This window comes from Dermacentor albipictus, chromosome 1 (assembly GCF_038994185.2).
Source record: "Dermacentor albipictus isolate Rhodes 1998 colony chromosome 1, USDA_Dalb.pri_finalv2, whole genome shotgun sequence".
In the NCBI taxonomy this organism is placed as follows: Eukaryota; Metazoa; Arthropoda; class Arachnida; order Ixodida; family Ixodidae; genus Dermacentor; species Dermacentor albipictus.
The window spans coordinates 476,334,475-476,357,391 of NC_091821.1; the positions used below are offsets into that span (position 1 = coordinate 476,334,475).

The 22,917-nt window shown below is 44.7% G+C and overlaps 1 protein-coding gene and 1 pseudogene across 1 annotated transcript; one reads left to right on the plus strand and one right to left on the minus strand.

The window, feature by feature from the left end:
• Positions 1-1,648: 1,648 nt before the first annotated feature.
• Positions 1,649-13,508, plus strand: LOC139054846 (uncharacterized; annotated as a pseudogene).
• Positions 13,509-13,646: 138 nt separating this feature from the next.
• Positions 13,647-16,249, minus strand: LOC139054845 (uncharacterized). Its single transcript, XM_070532503.1, has one exon. The coding sequence runs from the start codon at positions 15,962-15,964 to the stop codon at positions 14,771-14,773; it is 1,194 nt and encodes a 397-aa protein (XP_070388604.1). The 5' UTR covers positions 15,965-16,249; the 3' UTR covers positions 13,647-14,770.
• Positions 16,250-22,917: the final 6,668 nt, after the last annotated feature.

Below are 22,917 nucleotides of genomic sequence, written 5' to 3' on the forward strand. Positions count from 1 at the left end.
GTGGCACTGTAAGTCTAAAAATTTGTTGAATTGAGCCTTTTATTCATGAATACAACGTAAGCTACCTTAAGCAATAAACATTTTACTAGGCCCGAGCAGACACAGCCGGAATACTGTACAATTTTGCAGCGAGATGGTGTGGGAACTTTGAGGCGGCGTAACACGAACCATTCTTTCATATTTGAGTCTTTTCCAGCTCACAGAATACTCTCGCAGTAAGTGTTGCTTTTACTGGTATTGTAGGAGTGTAATTTACTAACAGTGCTTATCTCACCCTTAGGGTCCCTAGATACTATAAAATCATGTACCACCATGCCCAACAACAAAAAGACACTACACTTGGTTGTGCCACAACAAAGAGGGCAGCATAAAATTCAGCATGTAAGCTATGAATGAAACTTGAGTCTCAAGCGCATGTGCAAAGCATGAACCCCTGCCGTGGCGAGCACAGCCATTGAAAAGATGTGTACAAAATTGGGTGGCTGAAAACTTGTGAGTGAATAAAGGGACAGCAAGGACCAACAGTTCTGGTACACTCGACTAAGTTGCTTTCAAACCCTCTAGAGCGCTCGTGCGGTGTGGTATATAATGGGTCAGTTGAAGTCGAGCACTCGAAACACACTCGCCTGGTTCATGCAATGTGCAGAGGTCCTCTCACCTGCAAGCTGGGAGTGCCATGGTGATCTTACAGAATTAAGGTCATGTGGATGCTCCAACTGATGTGGGAGCAGCTGAGGTTCCATTCGGGCATGCTTTTTCTGGCTGTAATGTCAAAAGGTCCCTATAGTTTTACAGACTGAGTGGGAGAACAATAGGAACCAGAATAATCTATTGTAAGTTCATTTAGATGAGCGAAAAGTCTTCTTTCAAGAGTGCTGCTTCTTGGGCATCTTGGAAATGCATACTGAGGCGGGGTGCGCTTTTAAGACAGGGCAGAGTAAGGCACACAGATAAAGAAATGGGAGGGGTTCTAACAAGTGAGGTTTATTTAAACATTCCGTGTTCCTTTAAGAATGAGCCCACTACAAAAACACACCCAGACACATTTGCCGGCAGTGCACTCAGTACCTTGAAAGAGGTGCAGCAGTCACTTAGCCAGACGTTGCGAATACAAGCCCACAGATGGAAAGGTCAATGTGTGGACACATCGATCACTGGTCGCACACAACAGGGGAAGGCAAGTCATTGATGATGCGCCTTTGCTGCAGCATTACTAGACTGCAGCTGAATGTTCACAATACGAACACTGTTTCAAATAACACTGAGCGGTAGTTGCTAAACAACTACATCAGCCAGACGGGCCACTTTGTAAATCACCGGCTAAGAGAACACAAACAAAATGTTGCACATTGCAAAGATGGGCACTTTGCAGTACACTGCAATGACTGCAATTTCTCACCATTGTTTTCAAACTGCTGCACAATCAGCTACCATAATGCACGCACGAAATTAGAGAGGCGAATGCCATAAATAGTGAAAGGTCGAAGAGCGTCAGCACGCAATCTTTTTGTTGATAGAAAAAGAAATTTGCTTTTTACTTGTCAGTATGTTAGACAAGAGGCACCACATGATTGTACGATGATGCACACACACACATATATATATATATATATATATATATATATATATATATATATGTACACCCGTGAGCAAAAGTATACGGACCAGGGATTGCACGATAAAAGTCATTTTCTCCTCTGTCTGTGAATTCAACTTGAAAGTAAAAACTGTATTCCAAACTTGGCATTACGAATTTTCTAGTGCACCCGTCAGTTTCCATTGATGCGTGTTAATTACGAAGAAATTCTGTTTTTTCGGCGACCCTGTGGTCCGTATACTTTTGCTCATGGGTGTACATGAACACGAAATGTTTCAATAAACACGAGTTGTTAGAAGTGCTCCCGTTTGCTTATTTGTGTGCCTTGCTTTCTCTGTCATAAAAACACACCCTGCCACAGTATTATATCGAATCTCTAGTGCAAATTATTAGGTAATTATTGGAGAAAATAAAGGCCAAGGCTTCCTTTTTTTGACTTTTGTGCTTAACTACAGTGCCGGTGTGTCAGAGGTGAGTGACCTCATGCATTTCAAGGTAATTTTGTACGTCTTAGGCCGCTCTTCTACCGTGAAAAAGTTAAAGAAAGCCAAGGTTGAGTCCTCGGTTCTCTAGGATGCAATATGTTTTTTTTTCTTATTAAAAAACCGTCACCGAGATTGGGGAAGATACTGCCAAAATCCACAACATCTCAGCCAGCTGGTGCTCGAACTTCAAGGTTCCATCACCACCACATTGCCTCTTTCATTCACGCATCTTTTCAGGTTGACCAAGTTTTTGCGTATGGTATGACTCGTTAATTTTGGTGCCCTAGAAGCGTAATTTAACAATACAGCTTTAACTTATAATGAATGAAGGTCAAGAAAGTGAGTACAAACTAAAATCAAGAGTTCAACAAAAACTCGTCTGGGCAGGATTGCTCATAGTCAAGGGTGAATCGGACGCCAACCAAAAACATTAAAGGAAAAGAAACCAAGATGTTTTGGCTCCCATATGGGAGCCTTGTTCAGTATTTTCTCACGGGGGCCTTGTTCACAAGATTGTGAACAAGGCCCCAGTATGGGAGCTGAGATGTCTTGGTTTTTTTTCTTTTAATGTTTTTAGTCGGCGTCCGTTTTACCCTTGACTATCAGTACAAACTCACGGTACAGAAAGACAGGCATGCGCAAATGCACACAGAGGTAGAATGACCATTTGTGTTGTCCTTCTCATGTTATTCGTCTCTGTTTGCATACCTGACTTCCCGTACCACAGCAGAACATACTAGTCCTTCTTCAGCGTTCCTTTAAGAGCGAGTAGCTACAAAAAAACACACGCAGACACATTCACAGGCAGTACACTCAGTGCCTCGAAAGGGTTGCAGTGGTCACTTAGCCTTATGTCGTGGACACAAGCCTGCAGATGGAAAGGTCAGTGAGTGAATACATCGATCACATACACACAGAAGCGCACACACATCAGGAGAAGGCAACTCAGTGATGACGCACCTCTGTTGCAAAATTACTAGGATGCAGCTGAATATTGACGTAAGCACTCAATGCGACACACTGTCTTTTCAAATATCTCTGTGCGGTAGCTACAGAACAAGATGCAGGCACAGGGGATAAAAAATGAGATAAAACTACACACAGTCTTGTCAGATGACACTGTAAACTGCGTCATGTGTGCAATAATCAATGAGAATAACTTTGTATAGCCGTCGGCTTCACAAATTGGGCCTCACAATTTACATCTTGTAAATAAGGGGGGTTTACTGTGCTATAAACACACGGACAACAGAAGTAGAAGTGGCCATGAATGATCATGAGAGGCTAATAACTTCGCTGCAAAATCTCCCTGCGAAATTGTGTGATTCTAAATGCAGCACTGTACTTGACTCAGTTGAATGTCGCGAGAGTCTAAATCCAACTTTTGAAGCATCTTTCAGTAAAGTGACCAGACGTGCCCATTTAGGCGAGACAGTCCCATTTTTGCAGATAGGGTCCCGGTGTCCCACCAAGCTGCTTGTGGGACAGCATTTTGTCCCGCTTTTCATTCCCAAATGAAGCTTTAAATGATAAATAGCTCTCAGGATCACCTCCTTTGAAACATGGGTGGTACGAGCAACACGAGCAAGTTTATTTTTCTCCTTTTTCTGTTTTCAAAAGCATACGTATTCAAAACGTCCTAAAAAGAACTTTTGTGTCTATCACTAAAACCAGCGGCTTTATCCATCATAGTGTGGCAGCGCCACCTGTCCGTGGCCTCCCCAAACTCGTGTCTGCTTGCACGGCTGGCTGGATAGGCATGGATAGGCTGGACAAGGCTTGCTTCCATGCTGCTTATGGCTCGAAGGCTTGCATTGTCGAGCAAGCAGCAGCCATGATCAGAGTCAAACCTCTTGACCGCCTTTGTCGACGGTGCTTCACGGTAGCTTTGTTTTTGGGTTTTAGGCTTGAAGTTTTGTCGTGTTGCCAGCCACAATGCCAAAACGCAAGTGCAAATTTATTAAGCAGCTGGGAAGAGAGCGTGCATTCATCATGAAGTGTAAGTCAGAGTGGGATGTGCGCTGTGATGCATGTGGGGCAGACTTTTCTGTCGCTCACGGCGGATGTTCGGACATAGCAAAACACATTGGCTCTGTCAAGCACAAGCAGAGCATGTCGGCTGCTGCTAATTCCAGCGCAGCAACCTGGTTCTTCAGACAGGAATGTGCTGAGGAAAAGGAGCTCACACGATCGCTCACAACCAGAGCTTCCGATCAATGGGCTGTACTTTAAAGCTTGCACAGAAATTGTTCAACGAAGAATTTTGCTGTGCTCGCACAAAGACAGAAGCAATTACTTTGAACGTGCTTGCCCCATCTGCAGAGGAAGAATTGAAGACTGACCTGCAGGAGGCTAAACTTGCCTCAGTTTTCTGTGATGTGTCTAACCACAAGGATTTGAAGGTGCGGCTGGTAACGGAGCGCTACTTCACCGCTTCTGCAGGAGTGCAGACGAAGCTCTTTGAGACTGACACCTTGCCAGGTGAGACTTCAGCCAGGATGAGCCAGTATATCATGGCCGCACTCGAAGCCAACCAAGTCACATCAAAACTGGTTGCTTTCAGTGCTGACAATGCCAAATGCAACTTTAGTGGTACTGTGTGAAATGTGAAGAACAACGTTTTCTTGAGGTTGCAAGATTCTATGGATCACAAGATCTTTGGAATTGGCTGTGCTGTGCACATTGTACAGGACACAATTAAGACTGCTGGCGACTGCCTGCCATTGGATATTGAGGCTGTGATTGTGAAAATCTACTCGTAGTTTTACATTTAAATGGTCGGAGTGGAGTCTTTCAAAGAGCTTTGTGATTTTACAACAGTGGAATGCCAGCTGCTTCTGGGCTATAGCAAGACCTGGTGATTGGCATTGATGCGAGCTGTAGAAAGGGTCCTAAAGCTCTTTCCTAAGGACACTTCTGGAGTATTGCCTGTGCCTGCCAGGCACAAATGCACTGGTAGAGAGGGTGTTTTCTCTCATGAACAAGATATGGACTGCAGAGAAGGCACAGCTTAAAGTGGCCACACTAAAAGCCATGCTTGTGCTGAAGGTGAATGCATGCATGACGTGCAAGCAATACTTTGGGCATCTTTGCAAAAAGGAAAATTTGCTAAAGAAGAAACATTCTAGTCAGAAGTATCAGAAGTATTAAAGAATGAGAACGTTTTGCATGGGTTGGTTCGAGAAAACTAACATAACACTTGCATGTTTGAAATAAAAGTGTATGACATCTAAATGGTCGCATTCCTACCTACCTAACCCCCTCACCCTTGTCCCCGTCCCACTTCGGGGTCTATAGAATATGGTCACATTATCTTTCGGTAACATACATTTATGTAAATTATTCAAGCATAACACCACACTTTCTTGAAAAAGTAAATGCATATCGTAAAATGTGTGGACAGGATTTGCAGTATTGAGGTCAATGCTTATAAATATAGATAACCAATGATGAAAAATTAAGCCATGAAAATGAATATACATATGTATACATATCTTTTTCTCTTCTTTCAACAAGCATTTTTTACCCTGACAACAATGCCATCTGATGAGTACATTGCTGATGGCTAGAACAAAAACAGGCCTTTTTTTTTAGGGGGGGGGGGAGGCAAAGTTTGTTGAGAGTTGTGCTTGTCCAGTTCACAAAGAAAGGGGCAAGATGTGGTAAATGCAACAATTGTGCACAAGCTCAAGCACATTTCACATTGCGGCTTCAATAACACCTCTACAAAATGGAAAACAAAGAATGTGCACAACAAAGAACAGAACAACAAACTCAGTCAACTAGTAGACAGCTGAGGAAGACTATCTCACTAAAACACACGTGCATCAATAGACTAAACCTAGCATATACATGTTTGGTGAAACAGTACACTATAGGCTAACTGCAAGTAATCAACAAGGTTTTCAAAATTGAAAGGCATGCAGTGGAGAAAATGTTGTGCTCACACTAAACCTATCAGGAACTTGATTCACACATTTAAAATGTGGACAAATGCCCAGGTGGCTTTCTTAGTAAACAAAAAAAAATAAAGTTCTTAACTCGACACACAGCAATTGCAAAAACAAGGACACTAAAACCTTGCTACGGAACACAGTGACTTTAGATATGGGTGAACAGCGGTAATGCGACATGGATTAAATGCACGATCACAGTCACGTCATTCTGCAAAGAAGCTATAACAAAGATTAAAGACATCAATAATAGCAGGACTTCCACGACGCCTTGGTAGTTTAACCTGTAGAATTATATTTACATTCCAAGGTCTGCGGCAGTGTTTCCATGTTCTCATTTGTAATCAATCTTGCACCTCTCCAACACTTTATCACTTTATGTATCTCAATTATAGACGTACACTACAATCCATTATTGAAGGGAGCACAATATTAGTATTTAATACCGCGTGCAACTCAAGTTTTGACACGAAAGCCTTGGCACAGATCAAGCATGTTTCTTTTAAAGTTTACCTGGTGAAATTGTTTGAAATTAATCAGGTATTCCCTTTTACACTGCCACTGTACAAATGCCATGACGTCACCAACACTGTTGCTGTTCACAGTATTCTCAAAAGAAGGAATGCATTCAGATGCGTCAGCTGTATTGTGACTTGAACAAAGATGTGTCGCACACAGCAACTGTAAAACAAATCTGTCAACTGCCCTGGAATTTATTTGAAAAAAGAACAATAAAAGAAATTCAAAATACCGACCAAATTTAGCTTTTCTGTCAGGAGTGGGCAAGTACGACGAGCGTATAATGAACTGCCACTTTTCAGGCAACTTGCCTGAAAATTCTTAACCTTGCTGAATTCTATAATGCAGTAATGCAAGCCTAGAAAGCAACCTACACAAGCACAGCTTCAAATGAAATAAAAAACACTGATAAGTAAAAACAGCCAAATGCAAGTTTTTCCCCAAAGTGCATCTTTCCTGCACACCTCTCCCTCAACTGTCTTGACTCAAGCTTCTGCAGAAAATACTTGGCAACCCACCTATTAATCAACACACCTACTGAACTTCGATGCAGACACAAAAGCAACACGCAACCAATATGACTGACCTAAACATTTGTTGGGATCCCTTCTCTGTTCTGAGTCACCTGCGCAAAAATCTCAGACACTTTGCCATTGTTTCATGCCCTGGCAGTTGTGTGCACTATCTTATCTCTTGGATCTATGTGTTGCCTTCATACTCTGTTCATGTGGTTTAGATGATTTAGGACTCATTTGCCATGCCTTGCTACTTGTTTGTGGCCTCCGCATTTGAAAGCATCCAGTTTATCACAACCAGCATATGGATGCAGAGGAGAAGTGGGACGCACACACACACTGCACTGACGAACAATATTTTGTTTCCGGGAAACAGAACTACTAACATATTTCTGGGCAGAATATATATCCAATCAAAAAGACAAGAAATATACATTAACTAGTAAGAACAGTAAAAATGCCACTGTTATTAGGCATATTACTAATGTATGGGTAGAAAAAGCAATTTGCTTCTTTGACAGCAATAGTGACACCTCACTAGCAAATGTAACACCATACGTTTCAATGATTCGCCTTCAATAATTAGGCAGGTCACTGTCAAAAGAACAATTTGTTTCCGTACACTAGAATTACAACACAGTATATTGGCACAATCCAAGCAGTAAAAGTGTCACAATATGGCGACACCTTTACTGTTTTTACTAAACGGTTATTTTTTTTACTGGATGCATGTTCTGTGGCACACCGTGTGAGACGTATAGATATCTGTAGATCACTAGAAATGAAAGGATGGAAGTGCTGCATGTGTTCTGTTCCTCCTGCGCATCTGTGCACTGGATGCACTACGTTGAACACCTCCATGATGACATAAGCCCAAACCACAACCTAAACCCATATTGGAGTAGCTACCCTTTGCCTTTAATGATATTCATGCGATTCAAACCTCGCCGAAGCTGAAAGTTCACACCTGGGCTTGAGTTGCCCTAATTGTCTGTCAGCGCACAACATATGAGGTTGGCATTGAAATTGAAATTTTTAAAAGAGGAAAGTACACAGGAAATGTTGTACAGGACATCTGGATCCCTAGCTCAAGGCTAGTTGGGATCCATGCTAGTTATGCTAGAATGCTAGTTATGCTAGAATGCAGCCAAGGCTGGCAAAAAGGGACAGGAAAACGACCCTAAGTCTTTGTTTTCCTCTTTTGATTACCTTATTATGTCTCCGATTCCCTTAACGACTCTTCGCTAACTGCAGCTATGAGCCACACACCTGGAAAGCACTTAAACAACTTGAAACTCCTGGATAATGCCTATACCCCATGTGAACAAATTGTTTTCTTCAGGCAGCTGCACTATCGTACCAGCAATGTCAAGAGCCTGTGCTGTTTACCAATGCTTCTAAAGCACACTGCTGCTGATGCCAGTTCAGGGATGGTATTCTCACTTTCAGGTATACTCTCACCTTCACAGGATTTCACATGACTAGCATTCCTGCCACTGTGCCATGAATGCTGTCACTCATATACATTGATGTCTCTCACACTTGTAATGTATAATCCTGTGATAAGGTATCTCCGAAAATGAACATCCGAGAATAAAGCACAAGGTTTTGCCTGCCCTATAGCTTGCACGAAACAGCAGATGACTACTGTCTGTAGGACCACTACAGACAGCATGCAACATGCAGGACATGCAAGACATGATCAGTTAGCGAGCATGAATATGTGCTCCAGAATATCAACTTTGGATACCATTAATTTCAGCACAAAATTAACCTTAGCCATTCTGGACATTTTCCAACGTAGGAGAACCTAACAATGAAATTATCTGTTCACAAGCACACAAAGTTCTCATGGAGTTCTCATGCTTGGCTCCAAGCTGCATGAGCGTTCTTTTTAGACCGAGGACTATACGAATACGTAGTTTTTTAAATGTGATGCCCTACCACACCCAAAAAGCCTGATGACCGAAATGATTGGCTCAATTTCTAGCTCATAACTACTGTTTGGAAAAATTAAAATCTCATGCCCAAGGTCCTAAACCATGTACAGAAACGAAGTTAGCTCTTTGGATGAAATTAACTATCCCTTCACAAACTGCATACACAGTCCAAAAAGCCTGTCTTAACTAGTTTGGTTCTAGGCGTCATTTTGAAAGTTCAAAAGCTTCAAATTTTTTTTTTCTGCTGCAAACAAAGAAAATTAATTTTACTGACACCGGAAAGTTCTAGATAGGTGCTATTTACAGCACTGTGAAGCTTACACATTAACAGCAGCTGCAATGGTTACACATGTGGCATGCATGAACGTTTAATGAGATGGCCGTAACAGCACTTCTGCTGCATGAAAATATATGCACCGGCTATAAAAGCTAACACAAAGCCTGCAACTTCTGAAAACAATGTGCGAGGAATTCCAAGCAGGACAAGTACATAAATGCTCTGCTTAGTCATCAGCAAGGCATCAAAACATTGGCGCATGCATGTATGCATGTTAACCGACTGTGAATGAAATCGGCAGCAGTTGCAAAGAAAACGGACTGTTCAGTGACCCCAACGTAATCCTATAGGATATCTATAGGATCCTTCTGCCAGCTCAATGCAAATTGCTAGGTGCATGCTTGCTGAAATGTTCAGCCAAAACTTGTGAGTCAGGGCTGAATTTTTGTAAGCAGAACACTTTCATTTATTATAGCTGACTAGTTACAATACAGAACGGTGGTTTGACTAAAATTTTCTTAATCTTCATGCTTTGGAGTACAGCACGAAGTACTACACGATCTGTTTGTAAGGATTTCCACTAGGAAAATTGTGCATCCTCACGCAATATCACTGCATCCACTTCAGGGTCCCTACTTTTAAAAGCATTTCGGAAAACACTGTTGCCACAGTATGAAATGATGAGCAATGTGCCCAGGCAGATATGCTAGCCACAGTAGGTAGGATGCTCAACCTCTTGAAGGGCTCACATTAAAAAATAAAAAAAGGAGTAAGAGAAATCTACTATAATGGCTCACTTCTCTGATGTGAGGTACTTTAAAAACATGGCTAAAACCCAGAAATATGTATGCAAATAGTGTAAGAAGTCTCGTTCCAACAAAAGATGATCATAGAATATCAACCACTAGAGGATGGGCCTGTCATAATAAGCCATAAAGTGACGATCACTTCCTGACAAGCCGAGGTTATCAAGACTCCTGAAGAGGTTAAAAGGAAGGTTGTTTACAGTAGCAACAACTTGATTTGGGTGAGTTGTTGAGTAAAACTTTTGGGTTGATTTTTGAGTAAAACTTGAAGCAGCGCGAAGAAGATGAAGTCAACAAACGGAAACGCACAGCAGCTAAAATTACAGTCAAATGGTTTACAACGGCACTTGTCCTGTTGTGTGTGTTTTTTGTTTGTTGTCTTCGTCTTCTTCACGCTGCTTCAAGTTTTTACTCAAGTATTTATAATGTCATAGAGGCACTCTACGATGAGTGCCTCTACAACAAAATAACCTTAATAACGAAGGATTCCACACATTCTGGCTTAATTCCTATTGATTGTTTGCATTGTGAATGCCTCTACAGTCAATACCACTACAATGAAACACCACTACACCCCACTCTTGAATGCTGACAGATATGTCACAGATGAAAACGTGGTGTTGATCTGCTCGATACTGATATGAGTGACGACATGCCATGAACAGAAAACAGAGCAACAGAGGTGGAGGCAGCAGCGAAACAGTGTTAAGTTCAGCAATCTTCGCTTGCTCTTCGTAAAAATATTTCCATGAGCTAGCAGACCGGGAAGAAAAGGCCCAGCAGTGGTTTGAACCAAATATTATCTTCAATTTCAAGCCTGCAGAAAAACCATGAATTTTGACGAAAAGGGAGCCATTATAGCACCATTAAACTCTTTGCAGTTGTACTTTGCATTTCTCCCTGGTTTTGCCTCAGGGCATGCCGTGAATCGAGACACCCTAAGGTGAACTGCCATCAAACCTACGGTTATACAAAGTGCACAAAAGAAAATTAGTGACTTGTATCACTAAGCATTTCTTGAATTCATATTAAAAGTTTTCTTTTTCTGAATGTGCCTAGGATGCTTTACTGCAAGTGGTATGGTGCGTGATCTTAATACCGAAGTGACTTTTACAACAAAAGATTATTGAGATCCCCAAGTACTTTGTCGTAAACCATTTGGTTGTAATTAGAATTGCTTTTCTTTGTGACCTGATAAGCAAAGTGGTATGAGAAAAGCCTACATGGAGCAGATAGGCATAATAATGGAAACATAAAATTACATTGTTAAAGGAAATGCATCTTATGGTGCGTGCTGCTTTTCACTTATGCAAATCTCAAGAGTCTGAGCAAAATGAGTGAATGTTGTGCGAGAAAGGCAAATTCCGGGGCAAGTGTCTTTACAGTGTAGAAAAACAAGAGATCTAACGACAACAGTTAGTACACAAACAAGTACATGAGACACAAGAGCATTGACTTCTAACTACACTTCCTGTAACGCCCTTTTCTCTCAGGGCCCCTCAATTTCTTTTCAGGTATCAAAACCTAACGAAGATTAGGCACATATAAAAAATTTTAGCAAAGGCATGCTGAAATTAAGAACAGTGCATGTTAGAGTAAAATGACTGAATGACACTCTTAAAAGTTGAAACCATGCTAAAAAGTAGATGAAGTGAACAGTTCACCTCTGCCACGCTACAAGAACGGAATGAAAAAGTAGAGAGAACCACAAGATTTCGTAGCCATGAATGTGTGTAGCATGGCAAAATATGCCGAAGTTGCAAGCATCTAGTGCTTTATTTTAGTTCTACTTGCATGAATCTTAAAGGAGCACATACATGAAAATGTTCTAATTTCCTTTCAAATGGATAGCTGTTTTCCCAGCAATTGTGGCATGAAGCCAGAATTTAGCAAGTCTGCAGTTAATAATTGATTGCCTCACTTATTTTTTTGCAACCAGTTCAAAATCATGCCAAAGGCAGTGTGGCTTCTGACACGATGCAGAAGCCAGGTTAAATCATACAAACAGGAGTCAGTGGTACAACACATCACAGACCAGTGCACCTACGTGGTTGTGCTGCTGGTATCAGAGTGCATGATGCAAATAAGAGAGGAGACAAAGCGTGACGATATTCTAAAAATTATTAAGCTAATTGGTAGCCAGGACTCCGACTTAATTTGAACGCAAGTTTGCAAGGATATCTAGCAGAACAGCTGTGTACCAAAGAAAATGTCCCATGAACTACCAAATAGATGGGGCCACCACTTTGTCCATTATCGTTACAATATTTACTGGAAAGGCATTTACTACAGCTGTAGTTGGTATGTGCTAGCACTACAGCCACTTCTGTTTGACTAAACTGATCTACTTCCTGATCACCTGTACACTTGCTCCCTATACTTCCCTTGACATGGCCACTTTTTCAGCAACAATTAAGATGAACACGTCTGTGTCATCAATCAGGTTATTGAGAAATCTGCGGAGCACAATCAACCTCTCTGTATGGCTTTCATAGATAATGAAAAGGCATTTGATTCAGTAGAGACCCCAGCAATCATGGACACATGGCGTAATCAAGGAGTACAGGAGGCGTATGTGAATAACTTCGGAAACATCTACAAAAATTTCCCAGCCACCTTGTTTCTTCACAAGAAAAGTAGAAAATTACCTATTAGGAAAGAGGTCAGGCAAGGAGACAATTTCTAGAATGCTATTCACTCCATGCTGATAAGTATTCAAGCTAAAAAAATGGGAAGGCTTGGGAGTGAGGACCAACAGCGAATATGTCAACAACCTACAGTTTGTAGGTGACATTGTCCTGTTCAGCAACACTGGGGATGAATTGCAACAAATGATTGAGGACATTAACCGAGAAAGTGTAAGACTGGGGTTGAAGAATAATATGCAGCAGACAAAATTAATGTTCAATAGCCTGGCAAGGGAGCAGAAATTCATGAACTCTAGCCAGCCTCTAGAATCTGTGCAGGAGTACTTTTGGCTAGGTCAATTACTCACAAGGGATCCTAATCATGAGAAGGAAATCATGAGTAAGCAAATCCTTACTGGGAGTCTACCACTCCCATTGAAAAGAAAACTGCAATGTCATTGCATTCTACTGGTGCTAACATATGGGGCAGAAACTTGGAAGTCAACAAGGACGCTAGAGATAAAGTTAAAGACCGTGAAAAGAGCAACGTAACGAAAGATATTAGGTCTTAGGTGTAATTTTAAGTGAGAGGAAGGAAGAGAGCGGTGTGGATCATAGGGCAAATGGAGATAGTTGATATTCTACATATCAAGAGAAAAAATGGAGCAGAGCAGGCTATGTAGTGTGTAGGGCATATAAGTGGCAGACCATTAAAGCTATAGAATGGGTGGCAAGGGAAGGAAAGCGCAGTTGGGGATGGCAGAAAGATTAGGGGGTGTGATGAAATTGGGAAATCTCCAGGCGCAAGTTGGAATCGGCTAGCGCAAGTTAGAATCAGCTAGCGCAAGACAGGTGTAATTGGAGATTGCTGGGAGAGGCCTTCATCCTGCAGTGGACATAAAAGTAGGCTGATGAAGAAGAATAGTGCTTCCGAAACTAAAACAATATAAATGACTAAACTGACTATAAGCAATGGGCCTGGCCACTACTCCATCTTGTGTTGTAAGCCTTGCGTTTGGCTGCTCTAAATCGGTTTATACCTTCTGCCCACATCAGCTTTCACTACTGACACATTTATGTAGAGATCCTATTCAAAGTAAGGGAGGTACAATAAAGCTTGATGTAAGTTTGCTGGTCCTTTGAAAAGCAAGACTAATGGCATGTTTTGACATTGGTAGGCAGGTAGTTCAAGTTAGTAACTACGTCACCTTTCTGAAGCTGTCTACCTATGCCCAACATCGCCACTATAGACAAGCATACAGCGTCATGGAACAGTTTGACGAGCAGTAATAATATTGCTGAACCTTTGTGTTTGACCAGGCTGTTTCAAGAGACGATAACTACAAGACAAGAATTTTAGCCAGACACTCCGTAAATTACAGGGATGCTAGTGATGCTTGAACGCAGGAGGCATGGCAGTTTGCAAAATATAATTTTTTTTCTTACTGCCAGCACTTTTAGGTCTGATGCATGCAGTCCTTCGATTGAGAAAAAAAACAATGAACTAGGGCGGGCAGCCAAGAAAAAAAAACCATGGTGTTAGCAATACCAAACTGAGCACAGCTCCTTGTGAGCCCCCAGTGCTCGGCTTCTACTCATATGCTAAAGCCACTAGAAAAGTAATTTACAACAGACAGCATTACCAACTACTACATTTCACAATGAATACCTCTATAACATATAATTCTAACACAATGAAAAACGAGGACCAGGAACACACGCCATGCCGTAACACAAAATAGTGCAAGAAAATGCAGGTTAAATATGTGCGGGTAACACAGTCCTAAGACAGTGACGCTAAACACCGCATTAAATATCGTGAACCATGAGAGTACCAGGCATGAGTGAACATACCAGCACACGAACAAAACCAGTACAAACCAGCAACAGGGTAAAAAAACCCTATCAACACCCGACCAACGTTATCCGCATTTACCGACTGAGGATAAGCTGCTTTCGCTTTTACTATCACATGTGAGGGGCACGCACTGATGCGTCGCTAGCCACGTTGGTCAATCACATACTAAACCGCGCGTAGTCTTGCGGTCAATTTAGCATCGCCAGCGGCCTGCAGCCACCAGGCACGCGACTGCTACAAGGCCCCACGCGAAAGCACGCGGTTTGCGCGTAGCTGGCGAAGCACCCGAACTCTGCACGCGGTCTTCCGAGGGCCCCGCATGTTGGCTTACCACGCAACTCACGTCTGCCAAGGACACTTGGACAACGCCTCGCTTGTCGGGCGTCCAATATCCCGGGAGGAGCTCCGTGTCGGTCGCGCAGCGTTCCATGGTACGCGCGTAATACACGAGCGCTACGACGTGCGAGCACATCGCGCTAGAACGGCACCGCGGCTGCCGCTCCCCTCCGTCCACGTACACGTCGAGATCGGCCAGCCTCTGGACGATGCCGTAACTGCAGCGCTCGGCACTGCTTGTGTGGACGGCCTCAGACATGGCGGCCCTGCCGGGGCCGCTGAGGTGCGCCAGACCCAGCTTGGCGACGAACAGCGGCGCCGTCGGATCGAGCAGCGTGAGCCGGCCCAGCTTGTCGGAGTCGTCGAAGTAGCGCAACTCGTCCGCGACGAATCCGACGACGTGCGCGCCCACGCCGAATCCGAGCAGGTGGATCCGCGCGAGCTCGTATCCGTGGTCGTTGACCAGCCCGCTGAGAGTTCGCGCCACGGCACGCGCGACCAGGCGACTGTCACCGGCGGCTTGCTGGTACTGGTCGCTGTCGGCCGGCGCGGCATGCGCCGGGCAGTAGTAGATGTCAGCGGCGCGGCTGCCGTCGGCGCTGTCATCACAATCTGCGTTCCACACGACTTCGAGAATGGCGTCCGACGGTCTGTGCCGCCGAAGCGCGGACACCAGCGCGTGGGCACCGGCCGCCAACCTCGGTGGCAGACCGTGGGACACGACTGTGAGATTCGCGTCGCCGAGTTGCTCTCCGGGCAAGTTACCGTCGTAGCCGGCAGGTAGAATGAGCGGTGCGAGCTCGTCACTTCCTGGAAGCCACCACCGAAATGTTACGTTCACGTCGCGCGCTGCACGAGGCACGAGGTATGACCACGAGCCGCTCACGTTGAACGCGCCGTAAGGTTCGCGCGTCACTTTTCCAAGCGTGAATTCCTCGCCGCCGAACGGCGCAGGTCGGAACACGGCATCTCCGGGACACATTCGCACTGCCGCACTGGCAAACGCGGCCGTCGTTGTCATGGCGACGAAGAGCGCGCGGACGGGATGCATTTTGCCAATGTACTGCCGCTCCACCGGACGAGCCAATCCTCGTAGTAAACGAGGCAAGGCTTAGCGCACCACCGCACGCCGGTAAATCTGACGCGTCTGTGGCTGGTAGACGGTATTCCCCACGTCGCTCTGGCGTCGGCTTGCGAACTCCCATTCGGCGTGGGAAACAGCACTGAAGGCGTTCCAATCGTCATTCAATACAAAACCACGCAGACACAACGAACGAAAGCTGCGCGCGCAAGGAGCAGCTCGAATGCGCGACCGGCGCTCCATACAACAGCAACAGGAAACCACTAGACTAGAGTGTACAATAGTGGAACACGCCGAACGACGCTCTCCCACTGAGGCGCCTCGTGTGGAAAAATTGTGCGAGGGCGCTGCGAGCGAACTGGATCGCAACCAGTTCGAACGAACTGCGAGCGAATTGCGCTGCGAGCGAACTGGATAGGGAACCTCAGAAGAGCATCGCCGTCGATAACAGAAAAAGGAAGAAAGCAAGAAAAAGAACTCGCCATGCAATTGGCTACATAAACATGCAGGGCGGCAGAAGAAAGGAAAAGTGGGCAGAGATTGAGGAGCAGTTACATAAGGAACAAATAGGGGTGTATGCGGTTACAGAAACGCACCTTAGAGACTCAGAAGAGCCGCCACTCATTGAGAATCATGTTTGGGAAGGGTGCAACAGAACTAAGTCGGAAAGAAAGGAAGGGGGATTCGGAATGCTCATCCATCAGGGAGCCTAATGGAAAAGGGTCAATTCAAAATGTCAAAAGCATCTTTGGTTGTCAGGTACAATGAGTGGGGAAAAAACTTGGCTTGGCGTTACGTATTTGTGGACCGGAAATACCTGCACAGAGAAGAATAAAGAGTTCCTGAAATGCATAAGCGCTGATATTACGGGTTTCGGGAATGGTGCTGAAATTGTCCTATTAGGTGAGATGAACGTCCACATACAGGATTTACATGACTATACCGACAACAACGGGAAGTCAATGCTAGACATTTGTGGGCAACGTAACCTCGTTATGGTGAACACAGGGCTTAAGTGTGAAGGGCAGATCACTTGGGAAGTGGGAAACCGGCAATCGACCATTGATTACTGTCTGATGACAGAAGGCATTCATGATAAGTTGAGAGAAATGGTCATTGATGAGGAAGGGCATAGCAGCATAGGGAGCGCCCATAAACGCATCACTTTGAAAATGGGATATGTAGTTGCGAAAGAGAGCAAGGAGCGCAAAAGGGCCAGTCCAAATTTGAACGCTGAACCAATAGCGAATATAGTCACTAGAGTCGAAGAAGAACTTGGCAAATGGCCAAGAGTGGGAATATGGTGAGCTTCTAAGTGTAATAACGACAGAAATACGGAAAGAGAAACAACATGTTCATTGGAAAGGAAGAAAGAAACCGAAAAGCTGGTGGAACAGGGAGATACGATAAGCGATCGCCGAACGACAGAAAGCATCCCGAGAGCAAAAGCAGGCAAAGAAGGCGCAGTTGCCGCAGAATGAAGTAGGCAGTAAATGATAAATGTACCGGGAGAAAAAGTCTATGGTTCAAATACTGGTGCAAGCAAAATAAAAAAGGTGAAAGTGAACGTTGGTTGTCAGAAATACGTGAGAAAAAGAAGGCCGCACCTAGAATATTTTGGAACCACATAAAACTATTAGGCAGGAAGTCAACAACAATACAACAACATATCCTAGAAGAAGATGAAAACAGACTGGAAGGAGAAGCGGCAATAAATTACACCCGAAAAATAACAGCCGAATCTTTCCAAGCCAATGACGAGGTTGCATTTGAAGGAAAAAAGAGCACGAAAGAGACCCAAGTGGAAAAGGAGCTGGTGCTGACAAATTTCAACTGAAGAAAGCGGAAGAAAAAATTCCTAAGCGCACAGCCACGGAGCTAGACTAGGTTCCCGTTAGGCTGATTAAGGAACTAGGACCAAAAAGTAAGGAAGCTCTGGTGAAAGCAGTGGAAGAAAGTTTAAAATGTAGACGAATACCAGACAGTTGGCGACAAAGTAGAATGAATTTAATTTTTTAAAGGTAAGGGGGAGAAAGATAGAATTCAGTCGTATAGACCGTTCACCATTACATCGGTAATATACAGGGTAGCAATGCAGGCAATCAAATTAAAGCTGCAAGCATGGGCAGAGAGTAATGGCATTTTGGCAGGACTTCAGGATGGCTTCAGAATTGGTAGGCGTTTGGATGACAACTTACTTGTTCTTACTCAGTGTATTGAAATATCAAGAGTAGAAAGCAGACCGTTATATATGGCCTTTTCAGACATTACAGGAGCCTATGACAACGTAGACCGCAATATCTTGTGGGATATTCTGGAAGGGGAACGCTTACGCGACGATTGTCTACAGCTTTTGAGAGAGATTTACCTAGAGAGTACCGTTTGCGTTGAATTGGAAGGAATGAGGAGCGAGGAGAAAGTTTATATCAACAAAAGACTGAGGCAGAGGTGCCCTTTATCCCCGCTGCTGTTTATGATGTACATGGTAAGGATGGAAAAGGGCGCTAGAAGGAAGTAATATCGGGTTTATTCTCTCATATAAACAGGCGGGTACAGCAATAAAGCAGCAGCGCCCAGGTTTATTTTATGCGGACGACAGTGTGTTGCTAGCTAACAAGCAAAAATTAAGTGATTTGCAACGTCTGGCTAATATCTGTGCGCAGGAAGGCAACAATTTAGGTTTGAAATTTAGTGTTAGAAAATGAGGTGTTATAGTATTAAATAAAAGCAGTAAACAGACAGTGGGGATACAGGGCCAGGAAATACATCGAGTAAGAGAATGTAAACATTCCGGTATATGGATAAACGAAGGCAATAGATATACGGAAACAGGAAAAAACAATAACAGTAAAGGGGAAGAGAAATGCAGCCATAATGAAGCACAGAGCGCTATATGGGGATACAATAAATACGAAGTTCTCCGAGGTATGTTGAAAGGTGTTATGGTTCCAGGGCTTACTTTTGGAAATGCGGTTGTTTGCTTTAAATCAAGGGTACATTCAGGACTCGACGGGAACCAAAGGTCAGTGGGTCGCTTCGCATTGGGCGCACACGGGAAGACTACAAATGAAGCTGTGCAGGATGATATGGGCTGGTCTAGTTCGGAAGTGAGGGAAGCTCGCAGTAAAATTGAGTATGAAGAACGGCGGAGGAATATAAAAGAAAGTAAATGGGTTGGTAGAGTGTTCAGGTATCTGTACAGGAAAAACATTGATTCACCGTGGAGGGAAAGAACTAGGAAGCTTACCAGCAACTATGCGGCCTGTAGGTTGGGCAACACAGCAACAAAGAAGGTCTATCGGAAAGTCAGAGAGGCTGAAATAATCTCATGGGTGGCGGCAATGGAAAAGAAACCTGCCATGAGTAACTACTTCAGACGAAAAAAACGAAATCAGGAAAGAAACCATTTATGATAACTCAAAAGGAAGCTTATTACTTTTCGAAGCGAGATCGGGATGCCTTGGAACACGCACCTATAAAGCGAGATATAAGAAGGAAGAAGAAGAATGTGCTTGCTGCGGTAAAGCTAGGGAAACTGTGTGATAACTTTATTTGGAATCCGGCGATTGGGAGGCCCGGGCCTGGGGCCGCCTAGATGGCCACTGGGAGCTGCTGCTCCCGTGCGGCTTCCTTGGCTCGCTGGACGGCCCAAAGGTGGTCTTGGAGTTCTGAGCTGAGCAGCACGGCCGACCACCGCGCCCGTAGATTTTCTGGGGAGACTGCCATTTTATTTTGGTATATTTCACATCCCCACAACATGTGTTGAAGGGTGGCTCTAACAGACTTGCATAGCTTGCACATATCGCTCTCGTATATATCGGGGTAGAAAGTTTTTAGTTGCACGGGACTCGTATAAGTTTCTGTTTGTAGTCGCCTCCAAGTAACGGACTCAGCTCTGTTCAGTTTAGTGTGAGGCGGTGGTAATATTCGCCTCCGATTTTGATAGAATTTGGTAATATCACTAAATCTTGTTAATATATCTTTTTCTCTCCAGATTTCCTCCTCCGCGTTCTCCTGACCAATGGAAGTCACTCTTTGCTCAGCTCGGCGAGTAAGACCTCGAGCTTCGCGGTGTGCTACCTCGTTGAGGTTGACTGCGGGAATGTCTGGAGTCGTATGCGCTGGGAACCAGATCAATTGCCTGCTGTTCTTCTCTGTATTGGAGAACTTTGCTTCATTGACTCTGATGATATGCCATGCCTCAGGAGAGATCCTACCTTTTGCATAATTTCTAATGGCCGTTTGAGAATCGCTAATGATGTACTGAGCATTCGTGGAGACCAATGCTAGTGCAATGGCTACCTCCTCTGCGGTCTCGGAATGTTTGGTATTAACTGATGCGCTTGTAAGGGGTTTTTGGGTGTGATCTACGATTACTGCTACATAGCTATTTCTGTCTGGGTATTCAGCCGCGTCTTGTAGGGGTTGGAGGGACGGACTTCGCGGATGAAAACCCACAAACTTGGGAGTAATTTATTCTACATTATATACAGGGAGGTGAGCGTCAATTATCAGACGTACACTCATTACGGGCCAGCAGCAACTCGGACGCTGCGGCCCGCGGCAAGAAGTTCGAGAGAGGTGAAACAGGGAATCAGGGCATGTCCCAGAATGCTCAGGTCTCTCTGGAAGGCTTCTTATAAACCCTTCGAGCACTGCAAGTCACGTCATTTTTGACCAATAGGAGAGTCCACTCCGATGACGCCACTTTCAGCCAATGGTAGGCGCCCGTGTCGCGTGGCACACCTGTCGGGGCTCTCTGCGGTCTTGCCACGCAGACTGGCAATCCACTTGTAGGCTGGAGAAGGAGCGGGGGGGCGCTCGTGCACCTGCTTCATTGTCGGATGCCCACCTGCTAACCCCGGCGGCGCACGAACTTGTTGGCACGTAAACTTGTTGCCTTAAACTTGTTTGCTCGGCCGCTTCTCTGGAATGCGCTTTCCTGCTTCTGCATTCCTCAATTAGCTGTGCTGCAATCCGATGTGGTCTGGGGAACTCGAAGTAATCGCAGGAACCAGCTCCATATCTAACAGCTCGTCCTCGCCCCGGTTGTTCTGAATGGCCGGTGAACTCAATTCGCTGGCCATGAGGAACGCTGAAAGGAGCTGCAGGGTACTGGGGTCGAGCCTCGTTTGACAACCCTCGGGATCCTGGGCCCTGGAGAACAAACGTCAAACAAACAAAACAGCACAGCGCTGCACCACGCGTAAGCGCAGGCTCTTCACCCCTGACTCGCCAGACTATTACTGAGTCAAAATCAACCCTGATCTTTTATTTCCCCAATTTCGACAAAACAGTTCCAACCACCCTTCCAAACAGCTATCCATTTCTCCTCGATTGCCGACAAGACCAGACTATTATTGTTGCTGCAAAACAAAAGGGTCGTCGACGATGCAAACAACAAATGAAAACAGCCGAACATAACTTAAGTGGCCTAACTACACGAACAGCATGTTTCCAATCTATCGCAGTGGCGTACTTATCGCACGTAATAGTGCCACTGAACAATCTGGTCAACCTCACAAGTACGTAATCACAAGTGCACCAGCCTTGTGGTCACTAAACAGAACGCGTACTTGCATTGTAGGCAAACTTTTCATTCACGCTTACTCACGTTTCTTCCCTGAAAGTCCTACAGGACACGTGACGTAAACGAACAATTAAACTCGCGGGACTTACACACTCCGCAGAACTCTTAAAATGATGCGTCTTCTACTAACTCTTTCCACGCACGTTCACTAAAGAAGTCAGAATACACGGCTGCCCTCACACACACACTAGCAACCCAGTCATAAAGTCTGCTTCCTTCCGTCCACACAGGACACGCGCTAATGGAACTAAGAACGCTTCTCCGTGCAAATCATGCACTCACTCAAATCTACGCGCTTAACCTTACAAAATTCAAAAACGCTTAAAAAGAAAGAAGGTTAAATAACACACGCGCTTTACCATAGGCCTTTCGACAATAACCTTGACCTTCAGGTTACTCACACACACAAAAAAAAGCCTATCTACTTATTAATGAGCATCTCGCGAGACTACATGTTTACATAAAACGCATCTTTCAAATCTCGGAGCTTTCTCAAACCAAAACATAAACAAAGCTCATACCTTACACGTTGAAAGAATTCCCAGTCTCAAATCGCGAAAACATTCCGATGCTCAAAAATAAAACAAAATAACACGTTTCATTTCTACGGAAGCTCTCTTGGCTTCGCGTTCCCGATTGCTTCCGACTGACTCATACTTTCAGCCTGACCCGCGGTGGGCGAAGTTTCAAAGCTACTCTGGCTGCCGAGAGACAACAAAAGGGCTGATTCACTATCAGCTCCCCCAAGACGTTACGGTCTCCTGCCAATTTGCGTCCTCCCGCCCCGCTTTCAACAGGACCTCGACTGACCGCGTCGCTACTCCCCACCTGGTCTCGTCCTGCCACCTCGCGTTTCTTCGAACTGCACGCTGAGCTATGAAAAGAACTACGGAACGACGAGGAGCTTAGCTGCCTCGTGCCCTTTGTCCGCGTCCGTACAGAACATTCTTCGCGGTCCCCCTTTGACCGGTGGCTCGAACTTTTTGGATGCGTCAACATCGTCCTTGACGACCGCACCTTCTTCCTCGCGCCCTGCCCTTTTGGGTTTCTCGCCATCTTTGGCGGCGCTACATTAATTACCGACTTTCGGTTTTTACTGCGCTTCTTTTTAAGGCGCTTTCTCTTTGCACTCGCCTTCATGTCGCCTTCTCGTGCCTCGTGCTGGCCGGTACACATTTCGTCGGCCCGGATCGGCCTCTTACCCGCACAGTCTGAGTGATTCTCACTTAAATGTACTCTCTCTCTGCCTCGACTGGCGGACAGCTCAACCGACTCTGGCACAATGCAGCAGGCTTTACTCGAGTAAGACAACTCGCACTCTTGCGAACTGCCC